The 21,318-nt window shown below is 39.9% G+C and overlaps 1 protein-coding gene across 1 annotated transcript; it reads left to right on the top strand.

Moving 5' to 3' along the window:
* The first annotated feature begins 1,023 nt into the window (after positions 1-1,023).
* On the top strand, positions 1,024-15,958 carry LOC121526534. Its single transcript, XM_041813185.1, has 10 exons — positions 1,024-1,126; positions 2,221-2,323; positions 2,505-2,761; positions 3,613-3,748; positions 7,568-7,584; positions 9,202-9,304; positions 9,462-9,685; positions 12,421-12,529; positions 14,454-14,731; positions 15,829-15,958. The coding sequence occupies exons 1-10, from the start codon at positions 1,034-1,036 to the stop codon at positions 15,937-15,939; spliced, it is 1,431 nt and encodes a 476-aa protein (XP_041669119.1). The 5' UTR covers positions 1,024-1,033; the 3' UTR covers positions 15,940-15,958.
* Positions 15,959-21,318: the final 5,360 nt, after the last annotated feature.

Here is a 21,318-nt window from a genome sequence, read left to right as displayed (position 1 = left end):
CTATCTCAGCACCGCCAGAAACATACAACCTACCTGATCAGCGCTTGATACCCAGGGATTTCCTCCACATCTGGCACTGAGGGTCCCAAGGGCTTTGTCCCACCACCTGGCCATTCATGTGACATGGAGCTCGTCTAACAGCTGCAGCATCAAGAGTATTACACCTGCGGGGATCTTTCTTGTAGGTGTTTAAGTGCAATGTAGTTTAGGGGCATGGGGGTGAATATTCCAAACATCAAGGTGCCATTCACTTACATTAGCAACTGCCATCACACAGAAAAATACATACTTAATATTATTAGAGCAGTCAACAACAAAAATGACACTTAAGAGTTTTCTGCAGAGCAAATTCCCTGTCAAATTCAGTTTAATACATCAATATGCATCATGTGTCTTGAAGGCCACTTAAGATAATATGTACACTGTTTCTTGATGAAACCATTGCAAATATCATTTTTAGTCAGTTTAAATGCATTTTTTAAACATCATGTTAACTTGCAAGCAGACCTCTTGAAAACAGCCTTCATAAAAACATGAAACTGTGCAAAACTATTCACATAAATTACAATTATAGTTAATCACTTCACTACTCTGTGTATTGTTGTTAAAGCTTCAACATGATGCAAAGCAGGGGGACCTGATCGAGATTTTCCGTGATCTCCATGAGGACTGGGCTGTCTATGTTGGTAATGATGAAGTTGTCTACTTAACTCTGAAAAGTGAGTAAAGCTGTTTAGTTCAATTGATTTACACCATCTCTGTCACTTTCTATCTACCTCTATGTAATCTTTTCTTTCCTTTGTTTACTGTCTTTCCCTTTTCTTCTTGCCGTGCCTCTGTTCTAACTTCTCTGTCTTTGTTTTTATAATTCACACACACAGGAAATAAAAGTTCTGGTGGCCAACGCCAGCCAACAGTGAAATGTGACAAAATTTGGAAAGTGATCAGATCTGACAATTTCAAAGTCAATAATCTCCTGGATAAAGAATGCAAGCCTCGCAACCCTGCTGACATTGTGAACGAGGCCCTTCAGATGGTGGGTCAGAAGTGGTCCTGCTCCTCAACTTCACAAATATCTCAGCAATTTGCCACAGAGCTACGATACGGCAAAGCTGAGACCGGACAGGTGGGTGTTTGAAATTTCTGATTGGACTGCCATTTAAGATTGATCCCTAACATGGTTTGTGTGTCCTGCATTATGTGTGTCCCAGTTTTGAGGAACCTGAATTTGCTACCCAGTGAACTCTGACAGAAATCACTGTGCATTGTACACGCCGTATTCCGGTTCCTCACAGGTGCTGACTACCTGTGCAGGTGCAGCTTACAGTAACTGTTAATTTAACATCAGATGCTTGTAAATATTTTAGATGTGTGGCAGAGAGACAGTTGGTCTGATCTGTCCAAATAATGAGAGTCACAGTCTTACTTCACAGTCAGACTCATTTCCAGATAGTAGGGGCACAAGCCTGAGGGTTGAGCAAAACCGTGGAGCACAGCAGAGCTGTGTATGTGGAAATTGTGGGTCAGGCTGTTGTGTCTACAGCAGATCAGTACGATGGAGTTGGGGCTCATATTTAGCTCGATAGCTCAGTAGTTTATGACCCTCACTTTAATACAGAAGATTAGGGGTTCAAATGACAGTCTTGGCACAAATCAGTGCGCAAGATCCTCAAAGCCATGAACACCTGTCTGTGTTTCAGATGTAGATCAGGATCATCAAGATGTTTTTTTTCTTTTTTTTCCAAATGTGAGATGAGCCTATATGTTCTTTTTGGTCAGCGGTGGTTTTGGTCTTGAAACTCTTTTTTTTTTTTTTACCAGTCTCTTTCTTATTGTTGAGTTATGAACACTGGCTTTTACTGAGTCAAGTGAGGCCTGCAGATCTTCAGATGTTGTTCTGGGTTCTTTTGTGACCTCCTGGATGAGTTGCCGATGCTCTCTCGGGGTAATTCTGGTAGGCAGGCCACTCCTGGGAAGGCTCGCAACTGTTCCAAGTTTTCACCATTTGTGAATAATTGATGTCACTGTGGTTTGCTGGAGTACCAACGCCTCAGAAATGGCTTCATAACCCTACTCCATCAGTAAACAGCACAGCCCCCTAGAGGCCTTATTGATTTAGAAAGCAAAGAGGTGACCACAAGGCCACTGAAAAAAGTTGCTAAGCCAAAGACAAGTCTATTTGTACCTACATTTCTGCTCAAGTCTGTTTTGTCATTTCAGCGTGAGCATGGAGCAAAGCCAGGGGACCTGATCGAGATTTTCCGTCAGCACTATCAGCACTGGGCCGTCTATGTTGGCGATGATGAAGTTGTCCACTTAACTAGTGAGTAAAGTCTAATGTTATCTTCAGTTGTCTTAAATTATCAAGACTTATTATAACGGAAGGACTTTATAAAGGACAATCTGTCCTTTACATGTCTTTCTCCTCTTGTTCTTTTTATCCCATTTCTTCTTTCAGTGGCTTTGCTTAAAACATTTTTCTGTTGTTCTGTTATAACTCACAGACACAGGACATTGCAGTTCAGGCATTTCTTGTAGGTCTTCAGGACAGGTGACACGAGACAACATCTGGATCGTGGTCAGCTCTGATAAATTCAAGATCAACAATCTCTTGGATCACAAACACATGCCTCGTGAGACTCGGGTCATTGTGAAGGAGGCCTGTGACATGGTGGGTCAGCCAGTGTCATACTCGCTGACTACTCACAACTGTGAGCACTTTGCCACAGAGCTACGGTACGGAAAGGCAACGTCCAGACAGGTGAGTGTCTTTGACTTTGAAATATCTACGTGGATATCCACTCATGAATGTTTTGACCCTTCACATGATGTTTCTCTATCCTAGTTTTGTTTTGACTTTTTGCTTTATCAATTAAAGAACAGTAGCCATCTTAGAAAATTATTTGAGTGGTCAGATAAAAAATGCAAAAGTTAAAATGTTCAAGATACCAAAGTGGATTCCATAACCAAGTGCAAAAAAAAATTGAGTACAGCTATTGAATTAAAAATATTATTTTAGATATTTATCAACTGCAACTCTATTTGCAGGCCCCACATGCTGCAGCAGTCAGTGCAATTGCTGGAGGGGGACTCGCCGGTGTTCTTTTTAGTGTATTTGCTGGAATTGCTGCTCTCTTTGGTTCTCGTTGAGTGTGGTTACTGCTGCTTTTGCTGCTTTGCTTGTTTGTAATATCAAACACACCAAGGCTGAGAGAAAATACCTGATTAATGATCACAATGTTACACATATTCCTGCACAGATAAGAATATGACATGGCTTATTTATAGTACTGCTGGCTCATTTCTGTAATTATACACATACAGTGCTGTAAAAAAGTATTTGCCCCCTTAGCAATTCTTGATGTTTTTGCATATTTATCACTTAAATGTTTCGGATCATCACACCAATTTCAAAATCTTACAAAGACACCCAGGGTAAAAATAAAATGCAGTTTGACAATTTTATTCATCAATGGAAATAAAAATCCAAACCTACCTGACCTATGTGAAAAAGTAATTCCCCCCCTGAACCTAATAACTGGTTGTGACACCCTTGGCAGCAATAACAGAAATTAAGCATTTGTCATAACAAGTGATGAGTCTGCTGTGAAGAATTCTGGCCCACTCTTCTTTGCAGGATTGTTAGAACTCAGCCATATCGGAGGGTTTTCCAGCGTGAACTACCGGCAGATGTGTGAAGTAAACAGTGAGCTGAGGCGGAAGGATACAAAATGGCGAAAGCTGCCTCGTAAGTTAGTGCCTGACACAGAGGGGGGTTTTGGGAGAAATAAAGTGCTGTGTACGTTTTCGACACAGCGCACAGGCGAGCCAACATATTTTCTCGGCCCATTTTTCCGTAAAACCCGTTAATTTACGTGGACAACACGTTCCCATCTACAGCCGCTATGCGCCGGCTCTCTCCGAGCTCATAATAACAACAGGATCAAATTACACAGAAATCACTGGAGGCTAACTCTACCACTACAGCCAAGCACCTCATACAACCCAACTTCAAAAATCCTGAAATATCCCTTTAAAATACACCACAACACCAACGGCAGCATAAACATGAAAATACACAGAAAACCCACACACACAGACCAATACCTACTCTGGACATCTGAGCACCCAACAGCACACAAACTGTCAGTAGTCAGGACACTGTACAATCGGGCCACCATCATCACAGACACTCAGGACAAGGAGGGGGAGGAGGCACACATACTCAATACACTTACCAAATTTCAGTATCCACAATGGGCAATAGACAAAGGAAACCAGCAGGCACAAAACACTGAAAGAAAGGGGAAACTTTTACTACTTTTACTACTTTTTCTTTTTCACATAAGGTCAGGTAGGTTTGGATTTTTATCTCCCTTTATAAATAAAATCATTCTTTACAAAGTGAATTCTGTTTTTACTTGGGTTGTCTGTAAGATATTGAAATTGGTTTGATAATCTGAAACATTTAAGTGTGATAAATATGCAAAAAAAAAAAAAAAAAAAAAATCAGGAATCAGAAAGGGGGCAAATACTTTTTCACAGCTCTATTTGAACTACACACTGAAAGTTGAGAGTCATGATCCTACATGTTGACTTTTTGAAGTCATTTAAGTTTTGTTGATCAGTTGCTTTTGTCATAAACATATCACCAGATGCTTTTAAATAAAGAGAGTTATACTCAGTTCTTCACAAGTGGGTTTCAGTGGTCTCTTCTTGGTCTCTTTCAATGTCATTTGTCCTTTTAGAGAACTATGTTAGTTATTACCATAAAGTCAATTTTTAAGATGTTACGTCCTTAACTGACATCCACTCTGGGTGATTTATTATCTATGTGTTAATATAAACTTCTCACTCATGGGTTTCATCATCAACTTCACCCCCTTTTTCTAAATGAGACATTGTATCCATTATAGATCATGGTTAATTTTTAAAGGTGTTTTTGACCGTTCTGAAGAAGCAGCAGGTAATGACAGTAACAGCTGTAGATTATGTTTTTGCCATCTAAACTGCTGCTAATTGTTCAGATAATTATTTCAGGGTTTGAATTTTGGAGCAGGACTGCAAGACAGTCTGACTACAGACCGTAGATCTCTGACAGCCCCTCTCACAGACCGTTCATTTCGGCTGTTACATTGATGAAATAACCACATTGCAAAAGTTACAGAGAACAACATCTCAAAAATGAAAAAAATGAAGCAGTTAAACAAACAGTGGCTACTTTTAGCTTTGTTAGCTTGAGCTAAAGCTAACATAGCTATGCTAGGTACATTATAAATGTTACTACATAAGCTAATGTAGCTACGTTACCTTTAGCAATGTATGCTTTAGCGAACACAGCTAATGCTACCATTGCTATGTAGATAATGTAGCTATGTTAGTTTAAGTAGCTTCTTTGTGGGCTCAGCTTTTGCTAGGAGAGCTACTCAAACTATATTTGCTGCTTCAGAATGTTTTCATGGAGCTTTTTTCCTGTAAGCAGGCTGTTTACTCGGCTTTAGTAAACTTTTTCTAATCAGGTTTTAAAGGTGTTTAACTTTTTACTTTTGGTATCCTAACCCTTACCTTAACTTTACTCTAAAGAGAAGTTTAATCTGATTTTATTTCAGAAATTTTAGAATGTATTTATATAATGCCAGAGAAGAGGTGCCAAATGAACGGTCTGTAAGAGTCTAGAGCTAGACCTCTATGGGATGGCAAATCTAGTAAACAATATTTAATTCCTGCAAGTCTTGCTCTCATTGTACAGGAAAACCCTACAAAGATTTATACATTTGAAAGCATCTTTGACATGCCACATAGCAAGCGTGTGCATGGTTGAGGAGAGGATCTTCACACACGTAAACACACCACCTGCCCTTCCAGGTATGATTGTCAACATCAGATTGTCGACTGCAGTTAATAAACTCATGCATAATCTCGCTTTCTCCACGCTTACCTTGTAAATGTCGTAGTAATTCCTCAAGTGCTCTGCATCCTGCACTGTTTGGATTGCTTCAGTACACATGACATCATGAATGAGGCTTATAAAAAGGAACAGAAAAAAGAATCATCAAACATTAATAAAACACATTACTGCTGAGAATGGTAACTGAGAGAAATGTACATTGAGGTCAAATGGACCAATCATACCAAATGTTAAAGTTAGAGCCAGAAGCTTTAATTTGTGTTGGTTTTTGGGACCCCTGTAAATAAAAAGCACTACTGTATTTACTCTATTCATGCACTGTTCAACAAGGTTATTATAGTTAACTAAAACTAACTAAATAACTAAAACTAAAATTCAAAAATAAATTTGGTTAACTTAAACTAAATCAAAACTAAGCTTTACTGAGAGAACGAAAAACATAAACTATATAGTGCGCTTACAAAACTACAATAAAACAAAAATAGAGAAAAAATATCCCTAGTTTTAGTCTTTGACACATTTATACTGACTGGCACTGACACCAGAGTCTGGGGACAGTAAAATTGCATGAAGAGTAAGGAGTAGCCTGTTTGAATATGTTTTCAAAAATGTATGAAGTTCCCTCAGCCCCGACGTGTACCCGAAAAAACTAACACTAAAACTAATAAAAACGAAACTGAAACAAAGCATTTTATGCAAAATTAAAACTAAACTAAACTAGCAAACCAGCAGTAAAACTAAGGAAAACTAAACTGAAATGGAAAAAAGGAAGTAAAAACGAAATTAAAATAAAACCTTTCGACAAATCCAAAACTATGAGAACTTTGCTGTTCACTCATCCTCACTCAGTCCATCGTAACTTTTCAGTTCATGCACATGTGGTGGTATCAAATCCTGTCAGTCTGTGTCTTTACTAGATAAAAATCATCACTGTATGTTTTAAAATTCCTCATCTGTTTCAGAAAGAGTCCCATGTCCTGGGTTGTGTTGTCTCTGTAACTGGAGGTCAATCTCTCTGCTCCTCAGAAAGCTTTGAAACCTCTGTCTTTATAAATGCCACTATTGCTAACTGAACATGTTCACTTCCATGTTTTATACTGAATCATTCTTTTAACAAATGTCCTGATGAGTTTTTCAGGGTGTAACTACAAAATGTAACTGTCATTCTTTTACTTTCGTTTCATGTATAACAGGATTATCACTGTAGTGGAAAGAATCTGGGGAAATCCGCCCAGGAAATGAATCACCAGGTGTCACTGCTGATGGGAAATTCAGCTATTTTTAGTGATCTGGATCATTTAGCTCAGCTCAGCAAGGAGACCCATGAACCATGAGTCCTTAATATGTTGTGTGCCAGCGGTTGTGTGGAGAAAAGATCATCCCCCCTAATAACACATGCATGGTTAAAATAAAAAAATGGAAGAAGAAAGGCTGCTGTCAAATGGGATCTGGATGTTTCTTTAAATAAAAGAGACGGCTCTTTGAAGCGGCTCACTCACGAACACCACATGTATTCACAGCAGCTGACAGTTCCCAGACATTTATTCAGGGGGCTGCTCCCTTTCCCAGGTCTATTTGTGGATCAACTTTTCCTTTCACTTACATGACTACTTCATAGGCTGTACACCGCTCCTAATGTTATTAGATGAGGACCTGAAGATATGGGTCAAACACTGGTGAGTCTCCTGCTGCTAGAACTGATGAGTTATTATTGATCTGATGCTGCTCTATTTTTAATATTTCAAACCTGGGCTTCTTCTTTAAAATTCTGAAATGTGTCTTTCCTTGCAAAGGAGCAAATTTTATGAATTGTCATCAGTAATGCAGTAATACAGTAATGTTTTAAGTTTGAAGTGTTGAGGGGCTGTGTGGGTGCGTGTGCACTTGTGGAACATAAGGGATTAAAGATAACATGGGGGAGAAGACATGAGACATGAATTTGGTGCAGGATTGCGAGACAGTCCATCTCACAGACCGTTCATTTCAGACACCGTCTCTGTGAGAATGCTGGTACAACATATTTCCAGTTCTAGTTTTTTTTTTTTTTTTATCTTTGTTAATAAACAAAGACTGGCAGTTACATTCATGAAATAGCCACATTGCAAACATGAGGGACTAAAAAACTTCATAAATAAATGGAATGATCAGAGGTATGTTCCGGGTTACAAACAAACTAATGGCTTTATTTGTTTTATTTCCATGGTTGAATTTCACACAACACTAAAGCCAAACACTGAACTGAAAAAAGAAAAAAGCACAAGTAAAGTTGTTGTTTTTTTTTTTCATTTTAAATATAGTTTTGATTCAGCTCTGTAATTATTTAAAACAACAATTTATTTTTACTTTTTGTGAAGGGTGTAGCATTGTGAGTGACAGCAAAGTAAAGAAGGCTCAGAGCCTTCGCCAATTATGTTGCCTTCAGGAAACGTGGGTACTTTGAGAGATATGACTCAACACTTTCTATATGCTGTATTCACCTAATTAGCTGTAAATAAAGTGACGCTGAAGACAAAGTTAGCTTTTACAAGCTTTTTAAGAAAACTCTTAGCAATTATTTATCTATTAGAACATTAAAATAAGTCAGATTGTTATCACCCATACTTAAAGAAACATTGTTTACCACTTCCATATTGGACTTGAACGCAGCGCAGAATCATGAATAATGTCTTTCTTTCCACGGCATCTGAACGTGAAAAAATATCTGAAACCAAATAAAGATCTGAGTGTGAAACAAAAAGATGTGACTATGAAAAACCTGCAAATGAAAAAAAAAACCTTAAATGTGAGAATGTTTGTAAAAAATAAAAAATGAAAACAAATTGTTTAAAATCATTACAGAGCTAAATCAAAAGTGTATTTGAATAAGTTTAACTTCACTGTTTTTATTTTTTAAAGTCAGGATCAAACCATAAACTTTCAGTTTATATTTAATTTTTTCAATTAAATATTTTTTTCAAATGAACAACACTTTTGGCATGGATTTAGCTCCATAATTGCACTGATGAAAAAATTCTTATGAAATCAAACCTGTTCCAAAAAAAAGGTACAACAGATAAATGGATGAAAGTTTCGAGGTAAGTGTGCATACATGATTGGAACAACATGAGCTTGACTTTTTCTTTTTACTGTGCAATAAAAAAAAAAATAGACTCAGTTTGCAACTTCTTTACACTGTGCAAAAGCATGTTCAGGAACATGTAAAAAACAGTACCATGTTTATACTTACAATGATAATTTACACAAAGTACATGTATAGTTAATGACTTTAACACTGTGCATTGTCATTGCCCCAGCATGGAGCAAAGCCAGGGGACATGATTGAGATTTCCCGTGGGATGTATGAGGAATGGGCTGTCTATGTTGGTAATGATGAAGTTGTCCACTTAACTCTGAAAGGTGAGTAAAGATGTTTAGTTTATACCATCTCCGTCACTTTTTGTCTACCTATAATCTATAGGTCATCTGATCGTCTCTTTGTTTATTGCCCTTTTTCTGCTTATGGTGCCTCTATTCTAACTTCTCTGTTTGTCTATTTTATCATCTAAACACACAGGACAAAAGCCAATAGTGAAATGTAGCAACATCTGGGAATTGGCCGGCTCTGATCCTTTAAAAGTCAACAATCTCCTGGATAAAGAATGCAATCCTCGCAAACCTGATGACATTGTAAACGAGGCCCGTCAGATGGTGGGTAAGGAGTGGTCCTGCTCTGGTGATTCTGGCATACCTGAGCACTTTGTCAGAGAGCTACGATATGGCAAAGCTGAGTCCGGACAGGTGGGTGTTTGAAATGTCTGACTGGGTATCCATGCAAGATTGTTTTCATGGTCCTGAACAGTGGTGGGGGATAATGCGCTATGAAGTAATCCATTAGAGTACTCAGATTACTGTTTTGTTGATACGAGTAACGTAACGCATTAGTTTTATAATTTAAGTTATCCCATTATTAGTTACGTTTTCATAAAAGTAATATGTTACTGAAAGAAAAATTCCAAATTTCCTCTCTCTTCTGTAGCTTCAAAAAGACAGAAAGAAAAAAGGAAGCTCCTTGAAGCATCTGTTTGTCCTTCTCTCTTCCTATAGTCACGTTGGTACGTAGCGCTGTGCCAGCGGGAGGTAAACACTCTGTGCCATTATGCTAGCATTGTTAGCTTGTTGAACCAGCGAGATGGCAGAGAGGACAGCATGACACTGTGGAATTATCCCCCATGGATTTTTGGATAAAAGGGACCAGAGCAGCATCCTGGTGAAACGTGAGTTTAAAAGCTCCGTTTGCTTTCATTGAATCAGCTGTGCAGCCGTTCCAATTACGTGATGTATTACGCACAGCATTGGAGTGATTCTGTCTGCCTCTGCTCAGCTTGTTGTCAGATTGTGAGCATGTTAAAGAGTTGTAAAGGTTTTCATGTCTGTTAGTGGTGTTCTCAGGCTGCAGAAAGACAGATTATGGGCTGTAAATGACACTGCACATTGGCATTAGAGTCTGCACATTCAAAAGAAGACGTGCGGTTGTCATCTGTCATTTCTACAGCCGCCGAGTGGAACGAGTGGCTAAAGGGTTTTAATATTTAGTAACGTAAGAGTACTCTAACGCATTACTTTTAGAAGTAGGTAATGCAGTAACATAAGTTACTTTTCTCAACATGTAAAACAGTAGTCTAATGAGTTAAGGCGCACTCACACTAGGCCATCCGTACCATGTTGTATTCTAACCGTACTGAAGCCCATTTCACCCCCTCCCCTGTCCCCCCTTTGGCCCGCACTTACACTGCTCAACGCATCCAGGCCTGGGCACGGATACGTCACGCGCCGACGTCATCACATGAAGCGTCCACCGCTGATGACTCAGTATACATAAGTGTTTTAGTGTCTTTTAGGCTGTAAAATATCAACAGATTTATATGATAACTGATCTGACACTGGAGTTATTTCAGCTGACACCTGACATCAGTAGCTACTTTATAAAGAGCATGGTGAGGAGAGAGAGAGAGAGAGAGCGGTTCATAGCGGAGAATAATCACTCACAGCATATAATCTAGAGCCTGATCAGAGTTCCAGGCACTTCTGCTGAATAATACCCTGAATTTTTAACTCGTATGAGCCCCTACAGCCGCTCTTCTGCGTGCAATATACTATCTGAATCCCTGTGGATTTCTTTTAGGCCCCATGAGCTGAGCCTTTTCTCTGCGTTTGGATGCTTTTCAGTTCTGCACCAAACAAGCTCTCATGTCACAGGACAGCCTGTGTCCAGAGCAGGGTTAAATGTTCGAATGTTAAATAAAAGATTTTTTTAACGGTGACGAGAGCAATTTTAACCATCTGATGAGAGCTGGAGGTAAATGCACCTCAGGATGGCCTAGTGGGAGTACACCCTTAGCTTCAAAAGTAATGCTACCCAACACTGGTCCTGAATCATGTTTTATTTACCCTAAACCCTCTGAGACTGATGGTGTCGTTGTTTTCCCTCTTGAGTCCCTCCGTTTTTCCATCCCAACACTATCAACGCCTTCATAGCCTTTACGAAGCTTTGTTAGCAAGACTGGAACTTGGCTGACTTCTTGGAGTTTTTAAAGCTTAAATCTACACCAGTAACCAGAGGCTGCTGTTCAGCCTCTCTGACATGGAGCCCAAATCAGTGGAGGGCTGCAGTGATGGTTGTCCTTCAGGTACTCTGTCCCATCTCTATACAGGATCTCTGGAGCTCGGTACTAAGTTCCTTCTTCCCTGATTGCTCAGTTCAGCTGGCAGACCAACTCTAGAGTCCTGGTTGTGCAAAACTTCTCCCATTTGAGAATTATGGGGACCACTGTGCTCTTGGGAATCTTCAGTGCAGCAGACATTTCTGTAGCCCTCCCCAGATCTATATCTGCAGCAATCCTGTCTCTTAGCTCTGCAGGTAGTTCCTTTCACCTCATGGCTTGGTTTTTGCTCTGATATGTATTGTCAGCTGTGAGGCATTCTGTACAGAGGTGTGTGCCTTTCCAAATCATGTCCAATCAATGTAATTTACCACAGATGGACTCCGATCAAGGTGTAGGAACATCTCAGCAAAAGTCCAGAGGTATGGAAGGAGCATGTGGCATATGCCAGTTCTTATTGCCACACACCACTGCTCTGCTAGTGGCAAGCCACAGGCTACTTATTGATCCAAGCATCTCTGCTTACCTGTCTGTACACTGGCCAGCAGCAGGGATGTGGAAATCAAGGATTAAACAGTAAAGTCACAGCCATGTGAAAAATGCATTATACATACATGGTTAAGTCTGCTGGTGTCTGCTACTCATTCTTCTGAAATAAATTTGGACCTTTTTACCATGAAGTGGGCTCACATTCCTTACTCAATTTGTTGAGGGAAACTGAAGTCTGTTTAGATACTCCAGACTACCGACTATGAAATAGCAAAGCTATTTGTTTCATAAAAATGACTTGACCACAAGGCTAATAAAAATGTAGTTTATCTTCTAACAAGGCTATCTGTAATGACTGCACAATACTGTGTTATTCTGTTATAGCGTCAGCATGGTGCAAAGCCAGGAGACCTGATAGAGATAGAACGTGGAATGTTTCAGCACTGGGCTGTCTATGTTGGTGGAGATGCGGTTGTCCACCTTACCAATCTAGGTGAGTACAGTGTGAGATGCATTTCGAACGTCTTACACTTTCTCTGTCACCTTCTGCCTCCCTCTTTACAGGGTAGCACGTAAAGGAATAAAGGCCTTTACACATTAAAGGCCACGCAAATAAATGGCACAAAAATGCAAATAATTTGGAGGTGAATTTTATCACGCACTGACACCTCGAGGACAGATTGCTTTTCGGTATGTGGAACGTCACCTCTCTGGTGGGCAAGGAGCTAGAGTTGGAGCAGGAGGTGGAGTGTTATCAGCTAGATATAATTGTGTTCTCCTCCACGTACAGCAATGGCTCTGGAACCACACTCCTGGAGAGGGGCTGGGTGCTCTTCTCCTCTGCAGATGCCCAGGATGAGAGGCATCGGGGGGGTGTGGGGGCACTCACAAGCCCCCAGCTCACAGCCTGTCCCCAGTGGACAAGAGGGTCACCTGTCTGCAGCTCCAGGTTGCAGGACAGAAAATTCTGTCATCAGTTTATTCCCACTAAACAGCAGTTCGATGTACCCAGCCTTTTTGGAGTCTCTGAGAACATGGGGATGATCATATGCCTACTTGGTACCAGAGCATCTGAGGTCAAAGATTTGTGGCCATATTTCTTGGACACTTAGGTGAAGAGAGAAGCAGAGCTATCAACAGATCACCAGTTGGATCAGATGGTAGGGGAGGCTGCTGGACAGACCTGGCAAACCTAAGCAATAGTGTGATGAACTGGGAACACCTGGCTGAGGCCCCCCTGTTCGTGAAATCTTCAACTCCAACCTAAGGAAGAACTTTCTGTGCATCTCAGGGGAGGCTGGGGGCATGAAGTCTGAGTGGTCCTTGGTCAAAGCCTCAGTTGTGACACAGATGTTGCATCCAGAAGGTCCATTGGTGCCTCTCATGGCAGCAACCCCAGAACCTGCTGGTGGACACCAGTGGTGAAACAAGCTGTCAGGCTGAAGAAGGAGGCCTTTCAGGCTTGGTCAGCTCAGAAGTTGTTGAAAGTAACTGACAGGTACTGGATGGCTTGAAAGCTGCAGCTGTTGCAGGAGACAAAACCCAGGTTTGAAAGGCGTTTGGGGAGGCTATGGAGAAGGACTTTCGGTTCTGAAACTGTTCCATGACTCAGGAGGGGAAAGCAGGGCTTGGATCAGGTGCTGCTGTTATCAGCAGGAGCAGAGAATTGCTGAATCAGACTGGGGACTTCGTTGAGCATTGAAAGCAGCAGTTTGAGGAACTCCTGAACCCATCTAACATGTTCTCTGGGGAGGAGATAAAATCCAAAGAGCTGTGGGAAGGCCCATCTGTATCCTTGGCTACTACTGAGGTAGTAAAAACGCTCCCTAGTGGTAAGGCGCAAGGTGTAGATGAGATTCGCCTCGAAATGCTGACGCTTTGGATGTTGTTGGGCTCGTGGCTGACAGGCCTCTTTAATGTCGCAAAGAGGTCTGGGACAGTGCCTGTGGAGTGGCCGGAGGGGGTTGTGGTTCCCGTTTAAAAAAAAAAAAAAAAAAAAAGGGACCGGAGGCACACCGTATATTAGTGGACATTTGTGTTGAGAGATTAAACTATTTATGTCTGTACTTAAAAAGGCAAAATAACTGTAAATGTGGTGCTGTCTATACTGCTTATGACCGCTGTCTTAGGGAGGTAGAGAGACCCTGTAAACAGCTGATTCTCCACACTACGCAGAGGACGGAAGTGAAGTCAAGGTAGCAACAACTGTATAGATGACCAGTAGGTAACCACAATACCTTGCATTAACCGGGTCTGATAATGTGTTAATTGTGCAAAGGTTCATAAATAAATAGATAGATGGACAAAGACTTCATAAATGTCAAGCTGGTCTATTTCTTGTTTTCATCCCTCTTCTTTGTGTGATGTCTCTGTTGCAACTGATTTACTGTCTTTTTCTTTTATTTGTCATCCCACAGGTTCTGGCATTTCTGGTAGTTCTGGGACCTCTGGAAACATGTTGGAGCAAGTTGCTGACCTGGGACAGGTGACACGAGACAACATCTGGGAAGTGATCAGCTCCTCTTGTTTCAAGGTCAACAATCTTCTGGATGAGGACTACGAGCCTCATGACCCTAAGGTCATTGTGAAGGAGGCCCTTGCTATGGTTGGTCAGAAGCTGTCATACTCCGTGGCTTCTTTCAACTGTGAGCACTTTGCAACAGTGCTGCGATACGGCAAGCCAGAGTCCAGACAGGTGGGTGTCTTTGGCTTTGAAATGTCTGTTTAAAAAGCCATTTAAGATTGTTGTGACCCATCACCTAAAGTTTTCTCTCCTAGTTTTTCTTTGACTTTTTGCTTTATCAGTTAAAGAACAGTGGCCATCTTAGGAAGTAGTTTAAATGATTGGATAAAACCAGAGGTGGGCAGTAATGCATTACATTTGCTCCATTACATGTACTTGAGTAGTTTTTTGAAAAATCCTACTTCTGAGAGTAGTTATTGAGCAAAGTACTTTTTACTCCTACTCTGTTACGTTTGTGAGTAAAAACTATACTACTCTATTACATTGGGCAATACACTGGTCGCTACTTTTGTCTATAATTTATTTTCATTCATTACTTTTTTTACACTCAGCTGAGCTCTCACAGCAGCGTGAGGAAAAATCCTCAGCACCACAGAGTAAACAGAGTGACCCCGCCCCTTTAAATATCAACAGTTGGAGATAATGGCTGAAGATGCAATACCTTCAGAGGAGCATGTCCATGCCCAGCCCAGGTTGCTTTGATAGCAGCCTTTTACTGGGCCTGATGTTGATTTTTTTTTTTTTTTTTTTTTTTTATCTGTGCTACTTTTCAACAAATTTTCACACATTTTCTGCCCATTTTTGCCTTTTTGTCACTATTTTTTGACACGTTCTATGCCTTTTTTGCCACTTAACATCCTTTATTGCAACTTAATCAGAATCATTTATTGTCATACACAAGTACAACAAAATTGTGCGCACTTCCATTCAGTGCAATTATCATGTATTATTGAAACTGCTCTTGGATATGTGCTGTTTTTCAGTCTGTTAGTTTTGGCTCTTATTGTCCTGAATCGTCTTCCTGAGGGTAGCAGTTGGAACAGGTGATGTGCTGGGTGGGATGAGTCCTTCAGGATGCCCAGGGCCTTCCTGGGGCAGCGGGACCTGAACAGCTCCTTTAAGGAGAGGAGAACACAACCAGTGATTTTCTGTGCTGTGTTGATGACCCTCTGGAGAGCTGTGTTCTCCTGAGTAGTGCAGTAGAAAACCACACTGGGATGCAGTATGCCAATACACTTTTCAGACAAATATGCTCATTTGTCTTGCAGGTGAAAACTGCTGCTGTGATTGGAGGTGTAGTGGGCGTTGGTCTTGGCGTGGCTCTTATTGGCAGCCTGCTCAAAGATGACGACAAAAGAGAGAGGAGGCATCACAAATGACTGCAAAGAGACATCCTGATACAAAAATTGCATTTCAGGTTTTTGATAAACTGTACAGCAGGGGTGTCCAAACTTTTTTTCTGCTGAGGGCCACATACAGAAAATCTGAAAGATGGTGGGGCCACTTTCATATACCTCTCCTTTATGATATAAGAGTTAGTCAATCCAGTCCAACTTGGGTAACGATTCCTGGATCCAGATGGTGAGCTGGATCACTCCCAAAATCTAATCAGTTCTTCCTCATGCAATTTTTGACATTTCCTGAAAATTTCATCAAAATCCGTCCATAACGTTTTGAGTTATGTTGCTAACAAACTAACAAACCCTGCAGATCACATAACCTCCTTGGTGGAGGTAAATATACAGTCAAGCATGAACTTCATGTTCTAATGTGGGCCATTTTTCATTTACTGTATGTTTTAGAGTTTGCTACAGGCCAATGAAAAATAGGCCAAAGGTCGCATTTGGCTCCCAGACCATATTTTGGACACCCCTGCTGTAGAGCATTGATTTTATTGTCAATTATGTAAATAATAAAGAATGTTAGCAGAGTATAGTCTATGTATGTTTTTTGTAAAGTGTCTTGAAAAAATATGTTACTTTGGTAATATACAAATAAAGATTAAACAAAGACAGAATAGAAAAATAATCTTTTACAAGCAAGTCTTAACTTGCAATGGGGATATTTGTGTTTTTATTGCATAGTCTGTGAAACCCACCACCAAGGGGCTCTCAAAACAACAACAAAAGCTGTGCAAGAGGAGATGTGAGGGGGTGGTCTTGAGTGGGATTCAGGTTTATTTTGGCACAGTTCCAATGAGATATGACTGCAACCTTGGCCCACAGAGTTTCATCAGCTCTATGATGTCACCGTGAAAGCAAAACTTCTTTGCCTGAAGTGGCACGTAGTTCACATCTTTCTCAATAAAAAGAAAATCATCAGAATGAAGTCAATAATTGGTCTTTTATGGCTCTACTTACAGGTGACCACAAGTTTGGGTCAGCTACATGAGTTGCAAAGGTAATAAACATCTTCTATCCACATAGGCCCATTTAATACTCTGAGCTGATGAAAATACAAAGAGGGATGTTCTTGGTGTCTTAAAAATCATTTTAAACACACCCTATGTTGGCAGGATGGACTCCTTTGCCAGCATGAAACATAAACAATATTCTCTCAGTATATGACCTGTCATGGCAGCTTCTTCTTTCTCCAGCTGTGTGCATACCGCCACCTGCTGTTTCAGGCTGCATAGAGAGCGTATACATAAGTGGGCCCGGGTCATTGTTGGTAGTATGAAAGCAAGCCAGTGTGGGACAAGGGCGCAACCGTTAAATATTCCTGCCTAGTGTGAAAGCAGCCTTGAACACATACTCCAGGTTTGTACAGTTAAACAGTTTGAAGCAGTGTTGCAAACGACTCTGTCCCTATTTTTAGTGAGTAGTCAGACCCCTCTTTTCTTCAAAAAAGCAGCTGGTGACAAATCTTTTCTGGTGTTTCTATTCGAGACACTGACATAAAAGCAGGTGTTGTTTTAGTACTCATATTTCCAAAAAAGCCACCTTGATGTTCTGTTTTTTTTTTTTGTTTTGTTTTTTTTTTTTTTGTTTTTTTTGTAGTATCTCTTCCTGGTTCATTTAGATTGTGAATGTAAATTGTACACAAAAGAAAATGTTAATAATGCTTGGTTTAAAAAAAACTTAGCAATGATGGTAAATGGTTTTGACATTCAAAATGTTAAAAAGAAAAGTTTAAAGGCTAACAATCTGAGAAAAGTAAATTTATAAGTTCAAAAAGGTCAAAACATGAAATTGAAAAATGTTTTTTAATGGCAAATATATAAGAAAGAAGTCAAAATCATGAGTTTAAAAGGTCAAAATATGATATAAAATTTTTAAACATGGAAATACAAGTCCAAATATTATTCCAAATTTTAAATTGAGTCTAAAAGGTCAAATTATGGGATTATGAAGTCAAAGTTTGGAGTTGAAAATATGAGGTAAAAAAAAAAGGATAAAAAGGTCAAAATATCACTTAAAAATTGGAATCATGAATCTTAAAGGTCAAAATATTATACAAGAAGTCAAAATCATGAGTTGAAATGCTTAAAGTATGAAGTAAAAGGTCAAGTCCTAAGTTTGAGTTCTAATTGTGAGATGGTATATTGAAAATGTGAAATTAAGACACAAATTAATTTCTTAACATTGGTGACTCTCCTGCTGCTAAAACTGATGCAACTGATGAGATATTGCTGATTAAGTGCACTTTCATTCAAGCATTTGAAATGGTGCTCTTTTTTATTTAGAGATGTAAAGTATGACATTTCATTACATTTTTGTTTTCTATGATATGTTTTAGAGATAAGAACAAGCTTGCAACTTTAGTTTGTTGCATTTATTTGCAGTGGCTTGACTAAAGTGTGCTGATAGGGACGATAAAGCATGTATCTAATGGTGATTTTAAAACATCAGTGCACTTAGTGTGGACCTTAATTACAAATAATGTGATAAACTTGACAGTCCTGGTTACATAAAAAGAGCTAACATATTTTTCTCTTATTTTCTTAAATATTAATGCAAATGACTTCGAATATTTTTCAAGTCATCAGCCATTAGAGCATAATTCAAATGTTTTTGAACAAACTTCATAATAACCATTATTTAAAAAAATAAAAAACTCAAAATGCACTGTTCCACATTATTATGCACAACAGAGTTTTAAAACATTTTATAGGTTGTAAAGAACTGAAAATGGTCATTTGTTGAATTTGCAGCATTAGGAGGTCATATTTACTGGAATCAAAAGCTATTTCAATCAAAAACATCTTAACAGGCAAAGTTACATGTTAACATAGGAGCCCTTCTTTGATATCACCTTCACAGTTCTTGCATCCATTGAACTTGTGAGTTTTTGGAGAGTTTCTGCTTGAATTTCTTTGCAAGATGTCAGAATATCCTTCCAGAGCTGCTGTTTTGATGTGAACTGCCTCCCACCCTCACAGATCTTTAGCTTGAAGATGCTCTAAAGGTTCTCAACGGGGTTGAGGTCAGTGAGGATGGGGGCCACAACATGGGTTTCTCTCCTTTTATGCTCATAGCAGCCAATGACACAGAGGGATTCTTTGCAGCATGAGATGGTGCATTGTCAGGTATGAAAATCATTTTGCTATGGAAGGCACGGGTCATCTTTTTGTACCATGGAAGAAAAGGGTCAGTCAGAAACTCTATATACTTTGCCGAGGTCATTTTCACACCTTCAGGGACCCTAAAGGGGCCTATCAGCTCTCTCCTCAAGAATACAGCCCAGAACATGACTCCACCACCTCCTTGCTGACATCGCAGTCTTGTTGGGACATGGCGGCCATCCACCAACCATCCACTAATCCTCCATCTGGACCATCCAGGGTTGCACGGCACTCATCAGTCAACAAGACTGTTTGAAAATGAGTCTTCATGTAGTTCTGGGCCCACTGCAGCCGTTTCTGCTGGTGAGCATTGGATAGGATGGCCGAATAGTAGGTTTAAACATGACAGCAAACCTCTGGAGGATCCTACACCTTGAGGTTGGTGGGACTCCAGAGGCACCAGCAGCTTCTAATGGCATATTACCAGCTGCTCTTTTAAAGGGGCTCTATGTAAGATTTTTGTTTTAAAACTTCCCACTTTTGAGTATATAATGGTGCGCACTTTGTCCCAATGTGAAGAATGAGGCTCTTTATGTCTTCCTTGTTTGCCTGTATAAGCCTGTGGAGTCTTTTCTCTGTGAAGAACTCGGGCCGAATTTTTCGCAAAATTTCAACTTAAGTGACATCGGGTACTACGTAATGCGCGCATCCCGTTGCTCTGTTTATACCTGACAACGGTGTGTTGAATGGAGAAGGCTGCTTCCACGAGTAAACGACCGGCTAGCTCAGCCCAAACACCCACACAAACTCCTCGAAAACATAAAAAACTAAGACAGTTTTATCTGCTGAAGCCCGTCAACCTAAAAGAGAGTGTAACCGACGCAGGGGGAAATGGAGGATGAATATCGATGGATCATTTCAGAAATAGAGGGAGCTATGCTCGGGATAAATACCGATCCAGAGATGGCCGTCTTTCTGTGGAAAAGGTAAGGCATCACTCTGGACAATGAAATACAATGTAGTGTTTTATTTTCTATAAACCATATGCTACATCACGTTAGCTTGCTTACGAAGATGCTATCCAAACAACGAGAATGTCACGTTACTAATTTAGTGTTTTCCGGATAATATTTCATCTTTTTCTTGCTTCCTGGCACGGGACTCAACTTACTGAGTTTATGTTTTGATACTTAGTTTGTAAAATATCTTCAACACATAATGTCAGCTATCTGATATCCGCGGTCGAGGCACCGAAGCAACGTTAGCCCTGTTGCTTCTGCTCTAAAACGCGTCCCATGCAATACACATCACACATTACACACGTAAAAAGACAATTAAATTGGTCAGTGCTGCACTAAGTCGCTAAGTTGTTCATTCATAGAAATGGTAGCGAAAATATCGTCCTTTTTTAGTAGCCTTTGTGCCGTTTTCGCACTAGAGGTTCAAATATGCTTTATTCATTTTCATTTTTAGTCGGTGGAACTTTTAAGTGTTATTTCACTTACCTCCTCTGTATACATGATGCCGGTAAATCACCTTGGTCTGCGTGTGTATTAGCTGATAAACCAGAGGCTCGCTCATGAGCAAGGAGCGTGCCGTCGTGGGCTAGCAACACAATATTGTTGCAGTTTGCCTAATGGCCGGCTGTGTCGCTACACTGATATTTTTCTAAATCTTGCATAGAGCCCCTTTAATCCGATGAATTTGTCCATCAGAAACCTTCCTCATTATGCCTTTATCTGCAGGAATCCATCTGTGCCCTGAATCAGCCACAAATTTCTCCACAGTACAATGATCACGCTTAATTTTTCATGAAATATCAAATGTTTTCATTCCTAGTCCAAGGCATTACACTATTTGACGCTTTTCAGCAGCAGAGAGATCCTTTTTCTTTTCCATATTGCTTGAAACCTGTGGCCTGCTTAATAATGTAGAACAGTGCATTTTGAGGTTTTTATTTTTAAAAAACAAACTGTTATCATTAAGAAGTTTGTTCAAAAACATTTGAATGTTGCTCTAACGGCTGATGACTTGAAAAATATTCTGACAGTCATTTGCATTAATATTCAGGAAAATAAGAGAAAAATATAACAAAATATAACTATGACACAGTAAATAAGACAATTTCTGAACGAAAAAAAAAGTGTCGAAATGGCATTGAGCATGCCAATTAGTAAGTGAGAGCTCAACGAGTGCTGAAGGTTTAGATGACTAAGATAACAGGATGAGGTTAGAGAAGAAGGGGTTGAAGGAT

Source organism: Cheilinus undulatus, linkage group 18 (assembly GCF_018320785.1).
Source record: "Cheilinus undulatus linkage group 18, ASM1832078v1, whole genome shotgun sequence".
Taxonomy (NCBI): domain Eukaryota; kingdom Metazoa; phylum Chordata; class Actinopteri; order Labriformes; family Labridae; genus Cheilinus; species Cheilinus undulatus.
The sequence above is the reverse complement of the archived record's forward strand: the minus strand, read 5'-3'. Positions and strand labels throughout refer to the sequence as shown.